At 38.0% G+C, this 21170-nt stretch overlaps 2 protein-coding genes and 1 long non-coding RNA gene across 3 annotated transcripts; 1 reads left to right on the forward strand and 2 right to left on the reverse strand.

Moving 5' to 3' along the window:
* Positions 1-1058: 1058 nt before the first annotated feature.
* LOC130413828 (uncharacterized) lies at positions 1059-4897 on the reverse strand. Its single transcript, XR_008905539.1, has 3 exons — positions 4106-4897; positions 2661-2744; positions 1059-1792 (listed from the first exon to the last, which is right to left on the reverse strand). It is a non-coding gene; the product is annotated as an uncharacterized LOC130413828 (long non-coding RNA).
* Positions 2792-6888, forward strand: hapln3 (hyaluronan and proteoglycan link protein 3). Its single transcript, XM_056739298.1, has 5 exons — positions 2792-2910; positions 3293-3451; positions 3526-3897; positions 5250-5552; positions 6080-6888. The coding sequence occupies exons 2-5, from the start codon at positions 3316-3318 to the stop codon at positions 6364-6366; spliced, it is 1098 nt and encodes a 365-aa protein (XP_056595276.1). The 5' UTR covers positions 2792-2910; positions 3293-3315; the 3' UTR covers positions 6367-6888.
* A 616-nt stretch (positions 6889-7504) lies between these two features.
* Positions 7505-18204, reverse strand: acanb (aggrecan b). Its single transcript, XM_056739295.1, has 15 exons — positions 18073-18204; positions 15230-15315; positions 14776-15159; positions 14520-14694; positions 13696-13823; positions 13310-13603; positions 12922-13221; positions 12514-12681; positions 10706-12463; positions 10505-10618; positions 10008-10166; positions 9841-9923; positions 9570-9714; positions 9243-9425; positions 7505-9158 (listed from the first exon to the last, which is right to left on the reverse strand). Exons 2-15 carry the CDS (start codon positions 15306-15308, stop codon positions 9073-9075), a joined length of 4056 nt encoding a protein of 1351 aa, XP_056595273.1. The 5' UTR covers positions 15309-15315; positions 18073-18204; the 3' UTR covers positions 7505-9072.
* Between the last annotated feature and the right edge of the window lie 2966 nt (positions 18205-21170).

The raw sequence follows: 21170 nt of genomic DNA on the forward strand, positions 1-21170 counted from the left end.
GAAGCCAGGAAGGATTCCTTTCTGGAAAAACAAGGCTATTTTGAATGAGGTTTGTGGCAAATATTTTGTCAGGAGCAAACATTCCTTTCTTTTTAGAGACATCTCTCATTTAAAGGAAATCACTCATCCACCTCATTTTTGAGACATTTATGAGAGGCTGTAATGTAAACAGAATCTTTTTTTTATATGTTTTTGTCAAAATCACTAGTGTAAATGAAAAAATGGATTGACACATAACTTGTCTAAATAGCTACCTTAAAAACCCACAATACTGTTCAGCTGAATTCCATTCATTCGAAAGCATGTAGTCAAACAGAAGAATGAGATGTTCATTTGGACGCACTTGCATTTTTCATAAAAATTTCACTCAGTTATGCGAAGGGACCACAGTCTTTCATAAGAACAACTGTTTCACAATCAAAACAAGAAAACAACGCTATCATGTGGTTTTGGAAAGCATGGAAAATGACCTACAAATCCTATTTTCATAGTTAAAACTTAAGTTGAAATCTGTGAAAACATTAATTTGAAAACAATTTATTTCTATATAAAGTTTTAACAAGAATTTATTTCTTCTTTATTTATTTTGAAGGGTCTAGTGTATGAAATGTAGTGGCATCTAGCGGCGAGGTTGCGAATTGCAGCCAATGGGTCATTCTACCCTCCCTTTCAGAGCACTACGGTAGCTGAAACAGAACTAAGATGTTGTCACGTTTTCGCTTCTTCGTCAAAGGAGATAACGTATTAAACGAAACGCGCTCTATAGAACAGTCTGTCCGTTCAGGGCTACAACATGGCGAATTCCATGTAGGGAACCCACGGTGTATGTAGATAGAAACATCTCATTCTAAGGAAATAAAAACATAACGCTTCATTATGTAAGGTCTTTATACACCTCTGACGACATATAATATTGCATTTCTGTCAATAGATCTCCAAAAAATTACACACAGCACCTTTACATTCATTTTTACATTTATTTTCTGAGGCATTTGTAACTGAAAAAGCTTGAGTAAAATCTAAAACATTTACGTCCAGCTTTTTTGGACCTACTCATTTTGAGCGCATAATTAGAGTACAAGGTTCTCTCCCCCTCTAGCTGGCAAAATTATGCTTCTGTGAAGCTCCCAGCTATTCACAGGGTCTTGGCGTTCTTTGCCTTAGGCCAGGCCTTTCATCTTGGATGTGGGGACTAATTGGCGCGGATCTTCAAATGCGTCGCTAATGGTCCCGAGCATCTGTGAGGGAGGCGATGCAAATCTCTGTGTGTCGCTCACATAGCCTACTCCATTTCACTGTTCTTGATGGATTGAAAGAGGGACAGTTGAAGGTGGTACAGTGGTTAAGGGTCACAGAGAGATGATGTTATTCCAACATCCAGGTCATCCAAAGGCCATCAAACAGTCGTTTCCTCTTTAAATCGTGCGTTTAGCTTCAGTTTCTGGAGAGTGCCAGTTATTATTACAAAGACAAAAAAACACCACCTTTATTAAAAGAAAAGGTCAGAATTTGGAAGAAAATATCAAAGCGGATGAAAGACAGTGGCTGTGGGACAGACCATTAAATCCCAGATGGCCATGAATGAAAGGAAATTTTCACATCTGCAAGGCTATGTATACTTTTCTCTTATATTTACTTTGGAAAATTAGCACACTTTAGGGGCTTCGCTGAGGAAGTTCAATCACCGACTTTCCCATGACTGCTGATCTTTTTTGAGACAGAGGTCGACTGGCATATTTTTCATATTTTACTTCATAGGCATTTTTCTGTTTTGCAGCGAGAAAAAAATGTCCTGTGAGGGAGAATGTCAATGTAATATAAGGATCAATGACAAATAAGTTTTTCAAGAAGAAAAAAAAAATATTTTAAGCAAAACAGTTTGAAAATGTATTTTTATGTCCAAAAAAATGTATTGTGTTGATTTATATTGGTTTTACAGCATTTTAGGGAGCATTAATTCATTAGTAAACAAGATTTCTGATTTTACCACCCAGAAAATGTCAGGTGGTGCGACCATATATTCATTTAAAATAATATACATTTAATGTCTTTAGCACTGAGTACTTTTCCCCTCATATATAAGAAATTTAACATAAAATCATGCCAAAATATTTTATTAAGAATTTTATTGAGAAAATTAACATTTATTTCTCAGTTTTGTTCTCTGTTTGTATGTTCGGACGGTCGCACCACCTGACATTTTTGGTCTTTCAAACGCCAAAACTCAAAAAATCTATTGAATTTCAATAAAATGAAAAGGGTTTCCTATAAAGGACATATTGTAGATCCATTTGATATATGACATGTATTTATTCAAATTATTTTTAGGAAAATAATGAATTTGGACACAAAAAATACATGTCACGTCATTGACCCCTAAACGTGTGCTATCTATAAAGTAGTTTGATTTTAACAGATATTTGAAAAACTTTTCAATGAAAGGACCCCTTATAAAGCTCTGTGCATTTAGGAATTTACAAAAACAGGTATGTGACAATCTGTTATTACCAAATGTGTTATTATGCCATGAAAGAAAACACAAAGGATTGTTGTCTTTCGACAGAAAAAACAGGAACAAGAGACTGTGGGTAGAATATACTCTTGCTGGCACACTGAACAGCTCCAGTTAAAGTTTAGGGAAATTATCAACACACCTTTACCTTGTATAATTATACTGTGATGATGGACGGGAGCCTTCGCCTGCTTTGTAGACCCCACATCATTATCGTTGTCGAGCCGGAGAGCTTCAAAAGAAATGTCAAGGTGACGTCACCTCTTGTTCCACAATATTATTACACAGAGAGAGAGAGAGAGAGAGAGAGAGAGAGAGAGAGAGAGAGATTGTACCTCGCCCCGACGATGAACAGTGTAGTTATAGCAAAAGGAGTCTGAGGAAAGTATATTGCGTTGGTAAGTAAACGAAATATTGTTTCTTTTCTAAACTTTAACTTTAAGATCTGTAGTCCTAGAAATACAATAAAAAAACACAACGCTATGCATTAACTAGTGTTCAATTTAAATTTCTCAAAATAAATGGTGCTTATGAAATAGCCGAACACTGTCTTTGTAAACATTTCTTGTGTCATTTAACGTTTGTCACATTCACACCATATGCTTCTTTGTTCTGACTTGCCTTTCGTTTCGTGCGCGCAAGTTTATAAAGAAACTTTGTTCGCTTGCAATGACAATATGAATTGGCATTGAGTGAAACAGAGTGTTTATTTCTGAATAAAGCAATAATCGAAATGCATAAAAATTGCTACAATGTTTGCAACTTTATGTCTTACTTCAGGGACCGTGCTGGAAAGCTGTGGGATGCAGAGCGAGATCGTGAATATGCGGATTATACGCCACCTGCTGGTACTTCTTATGCACCTTTCCCTCGGGACCTTTGCAGAACGATTCTCCAACGGTTATTATTATCAGGACATAGTGAATGGAAATGGGGGAAGTATGTTGATTTATTTGTAGATTTATTTTTTAATCTGACGTACTTTTACACTTAGTGTTTTCCTTATTTTCTAGTGTACTTCCACCGAATCCGTCTTCACGTGGAATCATCCGAACCTCTGGTGTCTGCTGTCCAGGGGAGTAACGTCACGCTGCCCTGTCATTACCGCTACGAGCCCGAGCTCAACTCGCCCCGCAGGACGCGGGTCAAGTGGTTCTGGCAGCCCGAGCCCGGTGGAGTACAGGAACGTGACGTTATGGTGGCCATCGGCACGCGTCATCGGAGTTACGGAGACTTCAAGGGGCGCGTGCGGATCCGTCGAAGCGCACCGGGCGACGCGTCCCTCGTCATCAATCCACTACAATCTGATGACACCGGTCGCTACCGCTGTGAAATTATTGACGGTCTGGAGGACGAAAGCACTACCGTGCATCTTAAGTTTCGAGGTTGTTCATGTCAATTCTGTGGAAGTGTATTTGTTAAAACAACCAACTTATAAAGACTCAAAGATGGTTTCAGTGGCTGCAATATTTAATCAACGTTATGTGGCTCAGATTTAAAGGGGTGATTTGACTCGGCTTAAACGAATATTATTGTTTGCTTTAGATTTAATGCGACGTGTATAAGGTTAAAAACGCAGTATTTTACACATACCGTGCATATTTGTATCTCCTCGCTGCTCCGTCTCTCTGAAACGCGCTGATATTTTACAAAGCTCATCGTCCAAAAAAGCGAGGTGAGCTATGATTGGCCAGGTCACTAGTGCGTAGTGATTGGTCGAATACTGGACGGAAATGAAACACCTCTTACCATATTCGGAAAATCAGCCTGTGCCGCGACGGTACAATGAGATTTAAAAGACCGCCCACCTTTCTTGCGTATACATTTGGGCGGTCTTAGTCAAATCATACCACGAAGTGACGTACATGCGTGGGGGTGTGGTTACACGAGGCGTTTCAGGCAGGTCTAGCTTTTAGATAGATTGCATCTTTTCTTCCGACACTTACATTTTTGCAATTTTACCTGTCTAATACATGCATGGGCAACTTATAACAGACCAAAAACACTTAAAAGTACATATTTACGGTATATGACCCCTTTAACTTCCGGTACACATCCGAAAAAATAAATAACTGTTGAGTAGTTCTAAGTTATTTAAATACAATTAATATACAATAAAATATTGCTATAAATTTCACATAAAATGCATTGTTATATTACAACCAAACACAGACCGTAAGTTAACTCCAGGCCAGGCGCGTGCGTCCGATGAAACCGTCTATAAACAAGATGTGTCCGTTGTTAAATATAATGTTAAAGGGATAGTTCAACCAAAAATTAATATTCTGTCATCATTTACTCACCTTCGAGTTGTTCTAAATCTGTATGAATTTCTTTGTTCTGATGAAATATATTATGAAGAATGCTTATTGTTCTTTGGACCCCATTGACTACCATAGTAAGAAAAAATACATCATATTTTTTTGTTCTGTTGAAATTTGAAAGTTCTGTCTCAAAAGTTTGAAGAATTTAGAAAAACAAACCGTTCTGGGGCTCTTTTGAATACCATTGTCATACCATTGTCATTTTCCCTACTATGGTAGTCAATAAGGTCCAGAACTGTTCGATTACAAACATTCTTCCAAATATCTTTTTCTGTGTTCAACCAAACAAAAAAAATTATACATAAATTAATACATTTGTAACTCACATGAGAGAGTTTTCATTTTTGGGGGAACTATCGCTTTAATGTCTATTATATTTGGCTTATAATGCATTGTGCTGTTCTTACCCACAGGTGTGGTGTTTCCATATTACTCCTCTAAGGGGCGCTATCTAATGAACTTCCACGAAGCCAAGGAAGCGTGTGAACAGCAGGATTCGCACCTGACCACATTTGAGCAGCTCTTCGCTGCTTGGGAGGAAGGGCTGGATTGGTGTAACGCTGGGTGGGTCGCTGACGGGACAGCACAATACCCCGTTTCAGTGCCACGAGAGGCCTGCGGCGGTACCCATCTGGCTCCCGGCGTGCGGAGCTACGGTGCTCGAGACAAAGATCTGGACCGGTTTGATGCGTTTTGCTTCACTTCGTCCATAAGAGGTAAACCACGTGATCAATGATTTTGATTGTTTATCATGCATGTATGCAATCCATGGAGTTTTTATTTAACAGAGAAATAACCAATAAGTGCACTGTAAGTCGCTTTGGATAAAAGCGTCTGCCAAATGACCAAAAAAAAAAAAAAACAGCAAGTAGGGGGTTTACATCTCATATTAATTAACGTTTGTGTTGAGAATACAACATGTGGCTGCAATTGTCCAATGTGGAAAATGTCCTTTTTTCCATATTTACTGTTGGAACTATAAGTTGAGGTTGACAAGTGCAATAAACTTGCCAACAAGGATCAAAGATTCATCTTTTTCGAATTAATCAGGCTTTCAATCCGTACATTTGTTTTAAAGCTGTACGCCTTTATATATATATATATATATATGTCATCTTTGTTTTGTTTGCAGTCTTTCTCAGCTATAATATTGTCATCTTTATAAAATGAGATCATATTTTTCAGATAGATAAAAACACTGATTATGTGACAATTTGCACAATTTGTGTGTGTTCAACCTCAGGTGAGGTCTACTTTCTGCAGCATCACAGCAAGCTGAACTTCACAGAGGCGGAAGAGGCCTGTCAGAACGACGGAGGACATATTGCTAAAGTTGGGCAGTTATACGCCGCCTGGAGATTTGTGGGATTTGACCAGTGTGACGCCGGTTGGTTAGCAGACGGGAGCGTACGTTACCCGATCGTCACTCCCAGAATAAACTGCGGTCTGTCAGAACCAGGTGTGCGGAGCTTTGGTTTCCTTCCAAAGCATTTAAAACATGGCGTGTATTGTTACAAAGTCCGCTGGTGAAATATGTAGTTCATCTTAAATGTGTAAGCAATTCTGTGAAAATACAAATGACACTTTCATTCAAAACAAAATACACTACTGATACTCACAATTTTTGTAAGTTCTGGACGTTTTCTGAAATGCTCTACTGTATCCCAAAAACATTACAGCTGTGCTTATTTGGATATTTACACTTCAAAACAAAACATTTAGGTTAAGATTTAAACTCAAGATGGATTGGCCAAGTAGTATTTTTTAATGTGGTCATTTCATTTTATACAACATATATAGTTCTATAGTATTTTGTATCTATGTAGAACAAAGCGGTAAAGCTTGAATTGGGTGTTGGGACATTCTTCAAGCATTTTAGTAATATTTTCTTATATAATAAAATGCTTTGATTTTATAGCGCCATAATACATAGTTAACCAATCAATTCATCTTCTAGTAGCAAATTTACAGCATATGCATGACTGCTTTATATTTTGCTTGAGTCGTCATCCAAAAAACGATCGATCCCATCAATAAATTGTATTTTAATAACTATTCTGTATGCGTTTTTCTTTAGCAATTTTAAAATCGCATGGTTGTTTCCACATCAATCCAACCATGAGCTCAACGACATGCAGGTAGTTTTATATGTCTTCCAGCAGGGGGAAGCATTATTTGAGAGAAAGATCCAGGGTTAGAAAGATAAAAATTCACACACTATAATGGTGCCATTGAGTTTCCGTTTAGCATGAAAACACATATGTGAGGGGTGTACTTGTGCCCCTACCGAGCAAACAGCACTTCTTGTAATGTTATGATTCCATGGGCGTCAAAGATGTGTGTGCATATGGTCCTGTGCTGTGTTTACCCTGCTTCCTAAACTTGGAAGGCGGGGGAAGAGTAGCTCATGAAAGCAATCAGTGTTCTTCAGCCTGACTTTTTCATTGCGCTGGACATAAAGATACATAGTGTTAAGTAAGTCAAGTGTATGAGTCAGTGTTTAGGTTTCCCTAAGAAAATATCATATATTAGGTACTATGTGTAACACTGTTACAATTGTTATAATATATACAGTTTATTGTTTTAATTGTTTATATATTGTCTAAAAATAGATGTCATAGTGGTCAGGTGTTAACAGGAACAGAACACAGCCTATTTTTGTCTCAAGTCTCTTTGTTGCACACATTTTTTATTAAAAGGAATTCACCTTTATTGACACACATTTAGTCTGTTTATTTCAGGGATTCAGGGGCAACAGGACAGATACTTTTAACTCAAAAGTTGAAATCGAGCACAACTGCAAAATTCTGTTTGGTGCTCATTGGAATGTGGATGCTCACAATATTGTGTTAAGACATACAGTTAAAATGTAAACTAAATGTCCTAAAATTTCAAAATGGAAAAGTTCAGGAGGAGCTGTGGAAGCCACAGTCCCATGACAGTTTCTCCAGCACCGTACCACCACCCCAACTGTATTATTTCCCCAACTCTCATTATTTCTACTATTGCTGTTGTTTACTTACTAACTCATATTAAGTAATCTGAGACCCAAGTCAAGTTGAATGTTCATATGAACTTGTGAACCTGTGACTCAATAAATTATGAAAAAGCAAACGCATTGCACAAGATAAGCACTGAATCATGATAATCAGTCATTCTTTTCCTTTGACGGATAGAATTGTGTCATTACAGCTACTGTAGACATAACTTACTAGTTCGAGTAAACTTTGTCTATTATGCAAGCTGAGACGAGGGGACATTTTATCTTTCACAGTTTCACAGCGATAACTTGCTCTCTTAGGTCAAACTAGACATTTAAACTACAACAAACAACAAAAACAAACGAAAAGACACATCATAATTAAAGAATTTAAAAAATACTAATGTGCTTAAAATGCATCCAGCTGTAGACATTAAAGCCTTTTGTCTTGTTATTAAGTTTTAAAACACTCTATGACCCAGGACGATCCCTTTGCATCTATTATATTCCTATAGTATTATGTTTAGGATTGCGATCAGATGTCTTCGGTTGTATCCTGTTTCACCATCTATCCATTCTTTATGGGATAGCATGGAACATTAGAATAGTTGAATCCCCATATCAGAAAATATTGAAAATATAATGCCAAAGGTGCCTGGTTTTTCATGCTTTTTGAGCTAACATTGTACATGCCCTAAAATTATATTAATAATACATACGGTAATAAGGTGACATTCAAAATCAACATCCCAATATCTTTTCTACATACTTGAAAGTACGTGATTTTATCCAATCTATAAATGATCACAGTGTAGTATTGTGCAACTAGGATGTAAAAACGTTACATGTTTACATAAATCCGCAATAGTGCCACCATGTGATCTGAAAGGAAATTTCACAAACTCTTGGACTAATAGTACAATTAATGCCCTCAATTTGCTTTTATTTTGGGGACAAAATTGTGCTTTTGTAGTAATTGTGCACTCAGACTGAAACACACAAGTTCAGTCTGTATCTTCCTAATAGTTTTTTCTGATTCCGCAATTAAGGAATAAAAATAGGGCAGAATAAAATCTTTTAAATAAACAAATCCTTTACTCTAAGCAAAAGCTCTGAGTAGCACTTGTAAATAAGCGAGGTGGACTACAGAAATGTTTGACATTACGTAAGGTTGGTCCCTTCCTTACGGTAAATAAGGCTTCCGTACAGATGATACAGTCCTCTGGATATGTAAAAGTATTTGACCTTTCTCTTGTTTAGAGGATTTTTCTCCATGTCCGATTTTTGACTGCTTTGGGACGTGTCTTGAGGGACCTCTTCCGAAGTCTGTTGATCGTTTTACCTGTTGAGGGGAGGTAGTAGCATTGACACTAACTGTTAATGCAATCCTAATGTAGTATTTTCTCTCCTGTGGGGATATGCTTACCTTCTATACATTCAACCTGAGGCTGCTCCCACTGGCCATCCGCCATACATCGCACCACAGAAAGGTGGCGCTGTGTGAATCCACTGTCACACTCGTACCGAATGATCGAATTAACAGTGTAGCGTTCTTGGGGGCTGCCGAGCATCCTTGCATTCCTCACCTCAGGAGGTGATGAACAGGTGACTACAATAACAAAAACAAACAAAAATGGTTAAATATTTGCAATACATTTTTGTAATAACTATATAGTCAAAAATAGTTGTAAATGACGAAACATTTGTGAGAACCGATTCTATGCTTAAATTATTGTCTAGCACCTCTTCTTACCAGGTCCAGTTTTGCAAGTAAAGGGTAGATGGTAGTTGCAGGGCACATCATTCCACTGGCCATCTTCATGCCATACCATTACAACACAGTCTTCATCTGTGTTAAAGTAATTATCTGGCTGGTTTGGTCTCCAGTTTTTATATTTCTGCATTGAATATAAAAATGTACTTATGAAATATTGCATGTTTAAAATTGTATGTATTTGCATTGAAGTACCCCTTCCTCTACAGTTCGACCTGCAGGAATGTAGTTGTGTGGAAACCGATCTTACCAAAATGCTTCCATCAGTCCAGTGAAACTCATTTTCCACTTTTTTGTCGCTGAGTCCGATCCACTGGTAGTTGCGAGCCTGAGCTAGGTGATTCAGAAATATATAAGCATTTACATTAAGGTCAGCAAGTAGACACACATCCTAATTAGAGATCAGGTTTTACTCACTTCTGACAAAGTCTTGTTCTTGTTTGGAGGATATGCTAACCAAGTGAGAGTTTAGATCTTTACAGCGCTGCTCAGCACCGGCCCAGGTCTCACGCTCATCAAAGTGGATGTAACAGCTGCCCATGAACTCCATCCACCCCTCAGCACATCCCTGTATCGCTGATAGAAGAGTACCAGTTACCAGTGAAAAACAGCTTTAAAATTATTCCGATTCTGATTAATCTGATTATTTGTGTGTTTTGTTCTTGTACTTAATGAAAGAATTGGACATTTTATGTCTTTCTAGTTTCCAGTGATTTAAATTGATTAAAAAAGTTTGCATTTATGAAATGTGTGTTTGTGGCATGTATAATTAATTCATTTATATGTATACATAATTTAAATTATACTTAAATATAAATTAATATATATTTTGTATTAATTGCTATTAATCGATTTGAAAGCACCATCAATGAGACATACACAACAGAATGTGAGTACCATGACTTTTCTCTTACATATTGAGCAATTCTCCCCGCTGAATCCTCGTGGGCACTGACATACAACAATGCCATGTTGTATAGAGCAGAAGCCATCGCCACAGGGGTTTGGTTCACAGGGGTTAGCAAAAGCTGTCAAAGATATACATATTGACCTTTATTCCCACAGGTTAATATGTAGGTAGTCTAACAGTAGATAAAAAAAGTTTCAGTGTTTACCATCAGTAACTGTGGGCTCCACTATAGATTCTGGTGTTTGTAGTGAAACTGAAGGAGAAGTGATGAAATCCGAGATGGTGGATACTGTGGTTTCCACTGGGGACTGATCAGTGTTATCAAACGCTTCTGTGGCGCTACTAAGTTGCTCATTTTTTTCTGGTAGGAGATAATCTGTTCCTCTGGAAATCAAGTGATGTTCATATGAATTTCTGTAAGAGGAGCCTGAGATGTCATCAGCTGAATGTTCTTGACCACTGCCCTCCCCACTGACCTCCACAGATCCACGGCCTTGTTCTGTTCTAGTTGTAGGCCCAGAGACAAACTCAATGATCTCATCATCTGTTAGAATAATTATCTTTTCATTTATTCTTTCAAAGTGGTCCGATATGCCACCTGAACCAGAAGCTGAAGAGTGAGAGCCAGAACCACTAACATAATTCAGGCTAAATGGAGAAACGCCAGACAATTCCTGTTCTCCAGATGGCCTTGCGGTTAGATCAATAATTTCTGTGTCTAAGAACGACACACCAAAGAGGCCTGACCCACTCAGTTCAGCACCACTGTGTATTTTGCTTGATCCTGAACCGATAATTACATTTCCGAATCCCGATAGAAGGTCACTAGTTCCTAAACCACTAATTTCACTGTTGAGTCCTGACGGAAGGCCACTAGCTCCTGAACCACTAACTTCACTCCAGAGTCCAGATGGAAGGCCACTAGATCCTGAACCACTAACTTCACTGTCAAGTCTAGATGCTCCTGAACCACTAACTTCAATGTTAAGTCCTGACGGAAGGCCACTAGCTCCTGAACCACTTAATTCACTCCAGAGACCAGATGGAAGGCCACTAGCTCCTGAACCACTAACTTCACTGTCAAGTCTGGATGCTCCTGAACCACTAACTTCAATGTTAAGTCCTGATGCAAGGCCACTAGCTCCTGAACCACTAACTTCACTCCAGAGTCCAGATGAAAGACCACTAACTCCGGAAATGCTAATTCCACTACCAAGTCCCGATGGAAGGCCACTAGCCGAACTCCCAGATGGTTCACCGGATTCCCAATCCCCAGATTCTAGTCTTTGAATAATGAAAACACCACTACCTTCTTTTGCCTCCTGAGCACTACCTGAACCAGAAGTCCCCAAAATTAATGTGTCTACACCTTCTCTGAACTGCACAAGAAAACCTGATTCATCACCACTTTGGCCAGAACCAGATATGTCCCCACTGGGCCTGCCACTGCCAGACATGTCTCCAGAACTGAATTGAGGAAAGCCTGATCCTGATATGTCCCCGGAACTGAAAGCATGAAAGCCTGATCCTGAGCTTGATCCAGATATCTCTCCAAAAGTCGGATCGAGTTTACCAGATGCTGACCCCAATCCAGATATGTCCCCAGAACTGAGACCTGATGCTGACCCAAAGCCAGAGACATCCCCAGAACCGAGATCAAGTTGACCTGATGTTGAGCCTGATCCAGAAACATCCCCAGAACTGAAATCAGGATGACCTGATGCAGAGCCTTGTCCAGATGCATCTCCAGAACTGAAACCAGGATGACCCGATGCAGACCCTGATCCAGATGCATCCCCAGAGCTTGAACCAGGATGAACCGGTGCAGACCCCGATCCAGAGGCATCACCAGAACTGAAACCAGGATGACCCGATGCAGACCCCGATCCAGATGCATCCCCAGAACTGAAACCAGGATGACCCGATGCAGACCCCGATCCAGAGGCATCCCCAGAACTGTGATCTGGATGATTATTGCAGACCCCGATCCAGAGGCATCCCCAGAACTGAAACCAGGATGACCCGATGCAGACCCCGATCCAGAGGCATCCCCAGAACTGTGATCTGGATGACCAGATGCAGACCCTGATCCAGATACATCCCCAGAACTGTGATCTGGATGACCCGATGCAGAGCCTGATCCAGACATGTCCACAGACAATGGAGGGACAATTGGATAAACTGTAACACAGACCTGAAAATTACCACCACTCAATTTGCCAATTGCACAGACCAATTTCCTGAAGTAGACATTTAAAAAATATTTTATATACTTTTACACTTTATATAGCACATTTTTTATATTTTACTTTTTGCTAATCCTAAAATAGTGACTTTTCATTTTAAAGTTAACAAGTTAATTTGAAAATGAATATAATTATCATCATAAAGGACAAACATGGATGAAATGCACCAATTTACCAGAGGTTACATTTTCTTTGGTAATATCACTTCCCAGGTCAGGCTTAGCCGTAACCACTCTGATCACTTCCTCTTCTACCAGTGAGCTTGTCTCAGTTATGTTTGGAGAAACGGATAGGGGGTCTTCTGTACTGGTAATGTTAAGAGTTTCTTCAGTCTCCCCACGGGCTTCGCCATTTGTGGTCACCTGTTGTGTGTAATCTAAAGGATTTAAAGTCACTGTGGCCACAGTGAACCCAGAATCTGTAGAAGTGTATATTTCAGGGAATGGTGAGGTCTCTGAAACCTTGTCTTCTTGTTCTGCAGAATCATGAAAAGTAGTTTCTTAAAGCCATAGAGAAACATTTTGAAAATAAAACGGTAATGTAAATGTATTCTCTACACTTACCTCTGTAACAGATTGCATCATAGCGGGAGTCTGGATGGGGGTAGCCAGTCTGATTTGGAAACAGGTAAACAGTTCGCACTCCCAGAAGCCCGCCGCCGCACTGGGGTCGGCGTGTGTTAATGGGGTACCGCACGCTCCTGTCTGCTAGCCAGCCAGCATTACATACATCCATGCCAGTCATCCATGCCAGGTACAGTTGTCCCGTGGTGGCCAGCTGGGCTCCCAGCTTTGCACATTGCTCTTCAGCTTCAGGAAACGTAAACTTCTCCACAGAGAAGGAGTAAAACACTTTGCCTGAGTGGCAAAGGGAATCCATTCATTAAAAACTAATAGAAACAGACACAAACAAACTCTGGCAATGTGGTTTGGAACGGTGATTGTGGTACCTGACATTTTGTCTGCAAAGCAGTAGACATCATAGGTCTCATTGACATCTCGGACTCCATATGTTCTTACACCTGGAAAGTTTTCTTTGTCTCCATAGCAAGGCTCTCTTGGCTCATGAATGGGATACCTTTGGAGAATTGCGGGAAGTGTAATCATAGTTATTAAGTGATACATTTTTTTTTTTTTTTAAAGAATTGTTTGCTTTGATTTTTTATTAGATTTTTTATATGTGGCTTTCTGTATGTTTACTACTGACCATTTGAACTCAAACACATATACACATTTAAGATTTATTTGCTTTTTGTTCCAGGAAAATGGATCAAAAGAATTGATGACTCATCCTGTACACACAGGATGAGACGCATTGTGGAAGTCAGTAAAACAACATTAAATAAAAACCTGAGCCAAACTAAAAATTGTATAATAAATAAATTATAATGAAGTAATTATTTTATTTGTGGCAAAAGTATTTACAACTGGCATTTAGGAAATTTTAATGGAGGCAAGTGACAAATTTAGATACAATTTGTCTATAAAAAGTCGGAGAGGCTATTTAAAAAAAGAATTTCTTCAAAAATATAGTTCAACCAAAAATGTAATTTCTATCATCATTTACATGGTTATTCTAATCCTGTATACATTTCTTTGTTCTGCTGAACACAAAGATATTTGGAAAAATGTCAGACACCTAACAGATCTCATCCCCTATTGACTCCCATATTATCTTTTTCCTATATGGCTGTAAATGGGGGATGAGATCTGTTTGGTTACTGACTTTCTTCCAAATATCTTCCTTTGTGTTCAGCAAATCTTTTAACATTACCTCACAGTTTGATCTGAGAGCCAGCCAGCATCACATTGATGGAATCCATCATCAAAGGCCGCTTGCAGCTGAGCAGGAGTTGCGATAACAGCACTGTTTTGAATGCAGGCAGCCTTTGCTGTCTCAAATGTCAAGGTGTATCGGGTGGAAATCGCTCGGTAGTGGAACAAAATACCTGTACAGATTATATCAATTCATTGAACGATTACAATATCTTAGTAATAATCAATAACCACCACAGGAACTACCGTATTACCTTGAACTTGCATTTCCACAGAATCATAGTTATCTTCAATGCCTTGCATGATCTCACACCTGTAGATGCCAGAGTCCTTGGAACGAAGTTCTGAGATCTCAATGGTGGCGTCACTTGGCACCATGGGGTAATTTACCATATGAACCCGGTCCAAGTAGTCCCCTTCAACTTTCACCAGTCCTCCGGTGGCGACCAGAATAAGGCTTATTGTGCCCTTGTAGATGTAGCTCCACTTGATACGGTGGGCGAGCGGGGAGATGGTTGTAGCACCAGGATCATGGACAACGTTGTCTTGAAAGTAGCAGGGGATAACCATACTTCCACCCAGCAGGGGGCGCAGTGGCTGCTCTACAGGGATGCTTACACTGATGGTGCTGTCCTGATCTGTCAAACAGCTTATTATTACAACCTCTATACCAACACACACATATATACATATAGAAGTTTAACATACCAGCCAAGTCTCCAAAAAACACAGGTGTGCCGGAAATGACACTGAGGCATGAGCACAGCAGAAGCAAAGTCAAAGACATGTTTCACCTAAAGAAATAGAGAAACAAATACAGAAAAAAAATATTGTATCCAAAAATGATGCAATCTGCCAATTCCCCTTCAGGTAAAAACATAGAATTATAAATAAACATGAATTTGATCATTTTCTAGAAATTGATTCTTTCCTCTTTTGCTTTAATGGTGACCGCATGCCATGACCTGAGTTGGCATGTACACCACAAGATACAAAACCGAAAAATAAAAAAAAATCATAATTTATTCAACCTTATGTCGCTCAAAACACAAAAGAAGATAGTTTGAGAAATGTCCGTACAATAGGTTTCATTTCCATACCATAAAAGTCAATGGGGGCCAACGTTGAACATTTTTCAAAATATCTGCCTTTGTGTTCTGCAGAAGAAAGGAAGAAAATACAGGCTTGGAATGACATGAGGGTGAGTAAATAATGAAAGAATTTTGGTTTTTGGATGAATAGTCATGGATTTGACCGGACCCCATTTGATTAATATTCAACACTGATGCATTAAACCAATGACAGAATATTCAAATATCAATAAAATGTAGTGACACAGTAAACAGAGCTATTATTTCAAGGTAACTTCTCTCTGTTTTCAGGGTTTGTACATGGCCTACTGAGCTGTATTTGGTGTGGAAATTTGGCATCCAGTGGAAACACTGCGTCATCAATTCACTTTCCCATTGAAACATTCACACGTACACTCTTTTTCCTCCGGTGTCACTCTAAAGAAGAATAGTTCACTGTGCTGGAGGAAGTGTTTTGGGCTTGGTACGATGAATTTTAATTTATACTGTGCAATCTTTAAAAAAGTGTGAAAATCCAAGATGTTCCTGTATTTAAAAATAATAATATAGTCCCATATGATAATGAGCACAGTGTATCTTTCACTACTTTTCACACATTTTCCTTGTTGGCTGTTACTCAAGTTTTCTGAATCAAACTGTTTTAAATGCAATGATTGTAGGGAACCTTCGTGCTGGCACGGCACCGGAGTAGCTTTTTATCTTACATCCCTTATGTCACAAGGAGAGTATTACTTCTGCTTTACTGGGTTATACAAGAAGAATCAGAATGAACAGAGACAACACTTGTGTACTACAAAAACTCATGTTTAAGTCCTTTAATGCAAAGTACATACTCTGCTTTAGTTTATATTCAATTTATGCTATCTTCAATATATTATTTATATTCCCTGCACATACAGAGTGTGTTGTTGCTAACTCGTACGCAAATATGTGCAGAGGTGAGAAGCGCCACATTCAACATCTGCTTGAAAGACAGAAATGTCAACTCAAATGTCTGAGATGAGTAATGGAGGAACCAAGTGAAAATTGGATTAAATTATACTTTAGAAAAAGATATAAAAAACCATGCAAAACCTTTAAAAATAAGAATGTGTTATAGTATTACTTATTATTGAGTGTCGCATTCATATATTTCATATTCAAAATTAAAGCTAGTGGTATAAATTGACAGTTCACAAAAAATATCTGTAATCATTTATTTACCCTTGTGAGGTTCATAACTTCTAGGACTTTCTTTCTTCAGTGGATCACAAATTAAGATATTTTGAGAAATAGAGAGTTTTGAGTTGTTTTGTGTCAATACAATGGAAGTCAATGGGGTCCAATGTTGTTCAGTTACTGACATTCTACAAAATATCTTCAGAACGTCATATAGGTTTGCAATATGTGAGGGTGATTAACATACTTTTTGTGTGAAATTTCATCTGCCTTAAAGGAACAGTTTATTTAATAAGGAAAATGATGTCATTACTCACAACAGTACTATTTCAAACCCTTGGACTTTCTTTCTCTCATGAAACAGAAAAGGTCGTTGTTTTCGATTCCAATTACAATAAAAGTGGATTGCGCCCTTTACGTTTCAACAACGATTTAAAATCACCAGTAATGTATCATAAAGTGGTCTATACAAATTCGTTCCAGTTTCCAGTTTCCAGCTCCAGTTCGCCTCATAAAGCAAACTGTGTCAAATCACAGTCCCGCCCTGGACACACACACTTTAAAATGTCCAGTCACACTTGCCTTTCAAATGCTGTTTAAAAATTGCGACTTCATGTCTACGGTTATATTCTGGTCTGGTCAGGCAGGGCTGGAGAGAGAACTTCCACAGTATCTCCATTCAGCCGGTGCGGTATGTTCTCTTCCCATCATGCTCAGGCCAATAAGCGGAGTTCTGTTCGTGCTGTGGTCTGTGCTCATGGACGCAAGCCTGCGTTAAAGCCAATGTAAACACTATGCTGTATTCCAGCAGAGGCCCTAACTCGCCAAAGCCCTGAGAGACCAGAACACTGTCCACATTCACACACATGATGTGGCAGGTAAGCAGGTCTACTGTAATAAGGTGAAAGTCATGACATGAGGTCCATTATAATGCAGACATTGTTCACTTACATACCTTGCTCATCCTTTTTAGGAGAAGATGAAGTAAGGATAATTTTTATCTAATTAGTACACAAAACAGCAAAGCTCATATTAGAATAAAATTGTACCACATAACATAAAGCCCTTTAAAGACATGATATAGTTTTCGCATATAAATGTAGAGATTAGTAATGCAAATATTTATAAATATAAAAAACACTAAACAATTACATCAACAAAATATGAAATAATTTTAAACAAATATAATGTAAGAAAATAATAAATAAATTAAATATTATTATTATAAGCCAAACTAATTCCCTAATATCTACATACAACAGTGCATTCAAATGTCAATACTCCAAACTATTTTAAACTCACCAAATTAGAATGATCCCTTGTTGCTCGTTTTAGTTGTTTGTCCAAAGTTCTTGTTTTGTGCCTTAATTTGTCATTTGGGAAATTTCTAAATTCCGGTGAATTTGGACTGCTTGCCTTCCCTGTGTGAGTCAGGAGCAGAAAGGGACCTTATTCAAATTGAACACAAGTTTAGAAAAGTAAGTGTGAGAGAGAGTGAGTGAGTGAGAGAGAGAGAGAGTGAGAGAGAGAGAGAGAGAGAGAGAGAGAGAGAGAGAGAGCGACACTGGAGGTCGAGAGAGGAAGAGAGGGAGTGGGCATCTTTGAGGACCTCTGAGTGGCACTCTAAGTTTTCAAATCACAACTTTACCCATAATTCAACTTTTCCAGTCTAGTTGTTCAGTTAACATTACTAATATTTTCTACTTTGAAATACATTAGCCCTTGTTAGCCTGGTTTGTAATATTTTGTAATATTACGTAATTTTTTTATGTATTGTATTGTAGTATGTAATATCATACATACAGAATACATACATGTGAGTTTGTTCTGAGGCAATAATTGTAATGATTTTTTATATAAAAAAGCTGATTTTGGAGAACTTATGGTTTAAATTTTAGTCCGGAAATGACAACTTTAGTGTCTATGTTGCAAGAATCTCTCAACCATATATCAGTCTGCTTCTGATGCGGCTGGAATTTCACACTTCAATCTTGAAATGATGATTCACCAAAGATGTGAGATACTCCTTTAAGACTCTGATATCATTCTCTATGAAAAAAGTGCATTTGACCAACAGCTAGTTTTATTCTTTACAAACACATGTAAAAGTAGTTGACATGACACATTCGAGGCATTCACATGTCATTTGGCTCATTCTTTTACAATAAAAGTATGCAAATAGCTTATATGTGACCCTGGACAACAAAACCTGTCTTATGGCTCAATTTTTATAATATAACCATTTAAATGTCCGGAATCTGAGGGTGCAAAAGAATCAAAATATTGAGAAAATTGCCTTTGAAGTTGTTAATAAGAGGCACATGTTACTGGCCATCCACTCACAAAAATAAAGTTTTGATATATTAAATATAGAAAATGTACAAAATATCTTCTTGGAACATGATCTTTACTTAAATCCTAATGATTTTTGGCCCGTACAATGTTTTTATGGCTTTAACTAAAAATGTTCCATGTTACGACGACTACGTTTGCCTAGAACTAAAATATTATTGAAATGTCATTAAAATTGTGAAAACTATTTTGACCTAAAAGTTGTCTTCTTTTATAAATCTTATATTTATTTCAAATGTAACAACCTCTACAATGAAGATATACAGATGCCAATACGCTACATTAAACATGTTATACACAGTCACTTCTGCTGTACAAAACCCTCCATATATGTGCCATGTGTGCTCTATAAACCATGTACATAAAATGGAAACTAACGTACCTGGAAAACCTTGTAAGAGTCAAACAAAAATATATATTTGTGTCTGGTGACACAAGCCCTGCTTGTTGAATCTCATACTAGCACATTGTTGCTGCATGTGCATTACAAATCTAACAACCTCATAGGTCTCTCAGGTGACCATTCAGGCTCAGCAGTGTTCATGTTTCAGGCCATAAAATGATATTGGGTTTTTATGAATTCAGTGAATTGCAGGTTTTGTCTTGGTCTTAAGGTGAATTGCTGACCCCATAATATTTTGGGGCGACACAGTCTAACAAAGGCGCCTCTTTATTTTATCACCGTTGTGGTTCAGAAACAGAGTTGTCAGTTCATTAGGGCCAAGATTTTACAGTGCCCTGGAGTCCATTAAGAGCCATGAACAGTTAACTGATGACATCATGAATAGTATTTGTGTTGATTTCTTCTAATGCCTCAAAAACATTTAATGGACTTACAAAATATTGTATTCTATATGTTTTATACACACTGTATCTTTAATATCACTTAGTGAGTAAACTACTTGTTGAATAGCAAACAAATTGTATTCATTTACATATTTCAAATACAGCAATTTATTAAAGTTTAAATAACCGAAGTGGCCTCAAACCAATCAAAGACTGTCACATCATGTAGATAACTGACTTAAAGTAAAGTGTCAATGTTTTAAAATTCTCTGTATTTACTTTCTGGCAAACAACGGAAGGAAACTGATTCATAGTGCTTAATATAGAAATATGTTTCATGTCTTAAATTGGCAATCATAAAAATACTTTATTTGCTAAGCTTACACATTGTGTATTAATAATGATAAAACGGTCAGTTCTGGTCCTTGGTTTTGATTGGCTGAGACGATTCTAAGCCGTTATAAAATACCCCGATTTATAACGGCTGACCGAACTACATAGCCTAAATATAATTGTATTTTCTATATTTAATGAAACCTTGCTACGCATACGGAATTACCGTGTTATAAAACTATAAAAAATTACCCATTCTTCTGGCTTATTGCTTTATTTTGGCAATTCATCCTTTAGTATACATTTTGAAAATGTTGTAAAATTGAAGGATAAATTATATCTGACCAAATGCTTTCTCAGTGGTCATATGTGCTGTAGTGATTCACACACATCTGACTGTCCTCTTTGACCCCAGCGCAGGTCTCAAACCCAATGCTGTACTCATCATCACGTACCCTCATATGACGCAGTTTGGCTAAACAAGCTCTCTTTGACTGCTTCCCATCTCCACTCAACAGGGTATTGACACAGCTTTTCGCAGCCGTTGAGGGGGAAAGCAGTCTTTTAATGGGTTTTATTTAAATGAATGGAGGCATTATGGAGATGTGCAGATGAGAACCCCTGCTGCTACATACATGTATAAGCTTGTGAACAACTGACGGGGTACAGATTTGCAAAATTACATGTATTAATGTTAGTTCATTTAGTAAATAGTTTGTTGAAATGCAACCATGATGCAGCCATCCACTTAAGCAAATGTTATGTTATGGTATTTCATTTATTGTGGCTCAGTGGTTAAAGCATGGCGCTAGCAATGCCAAGGTCATCGGTTCGATCCCAAATGTGTAGTACAGCTTTGGATAAAAGCGTCTGCCAAATGCACTGATGTAAGTGTTATGTGTGGGTTTGAATGTGTCTGACTGGACCAT

The sequence above is a fragment of the Triplophysa dalaica genome, chromosome 24, assembly GCF_015846415.1.
Source record: "Triplophysa dalaica isolate WHDGS20190420 chromosome 24, ASM1584641v1, whole genome shotgun sequence".
In the NCBI taxonomy this organism is placed as follows: Eukaryota; Metazoa; Chordata; class Actinopteri; order Cypriniformes; family Nemacheilidae; genus Triplophysa; species Triplophysa dalaica.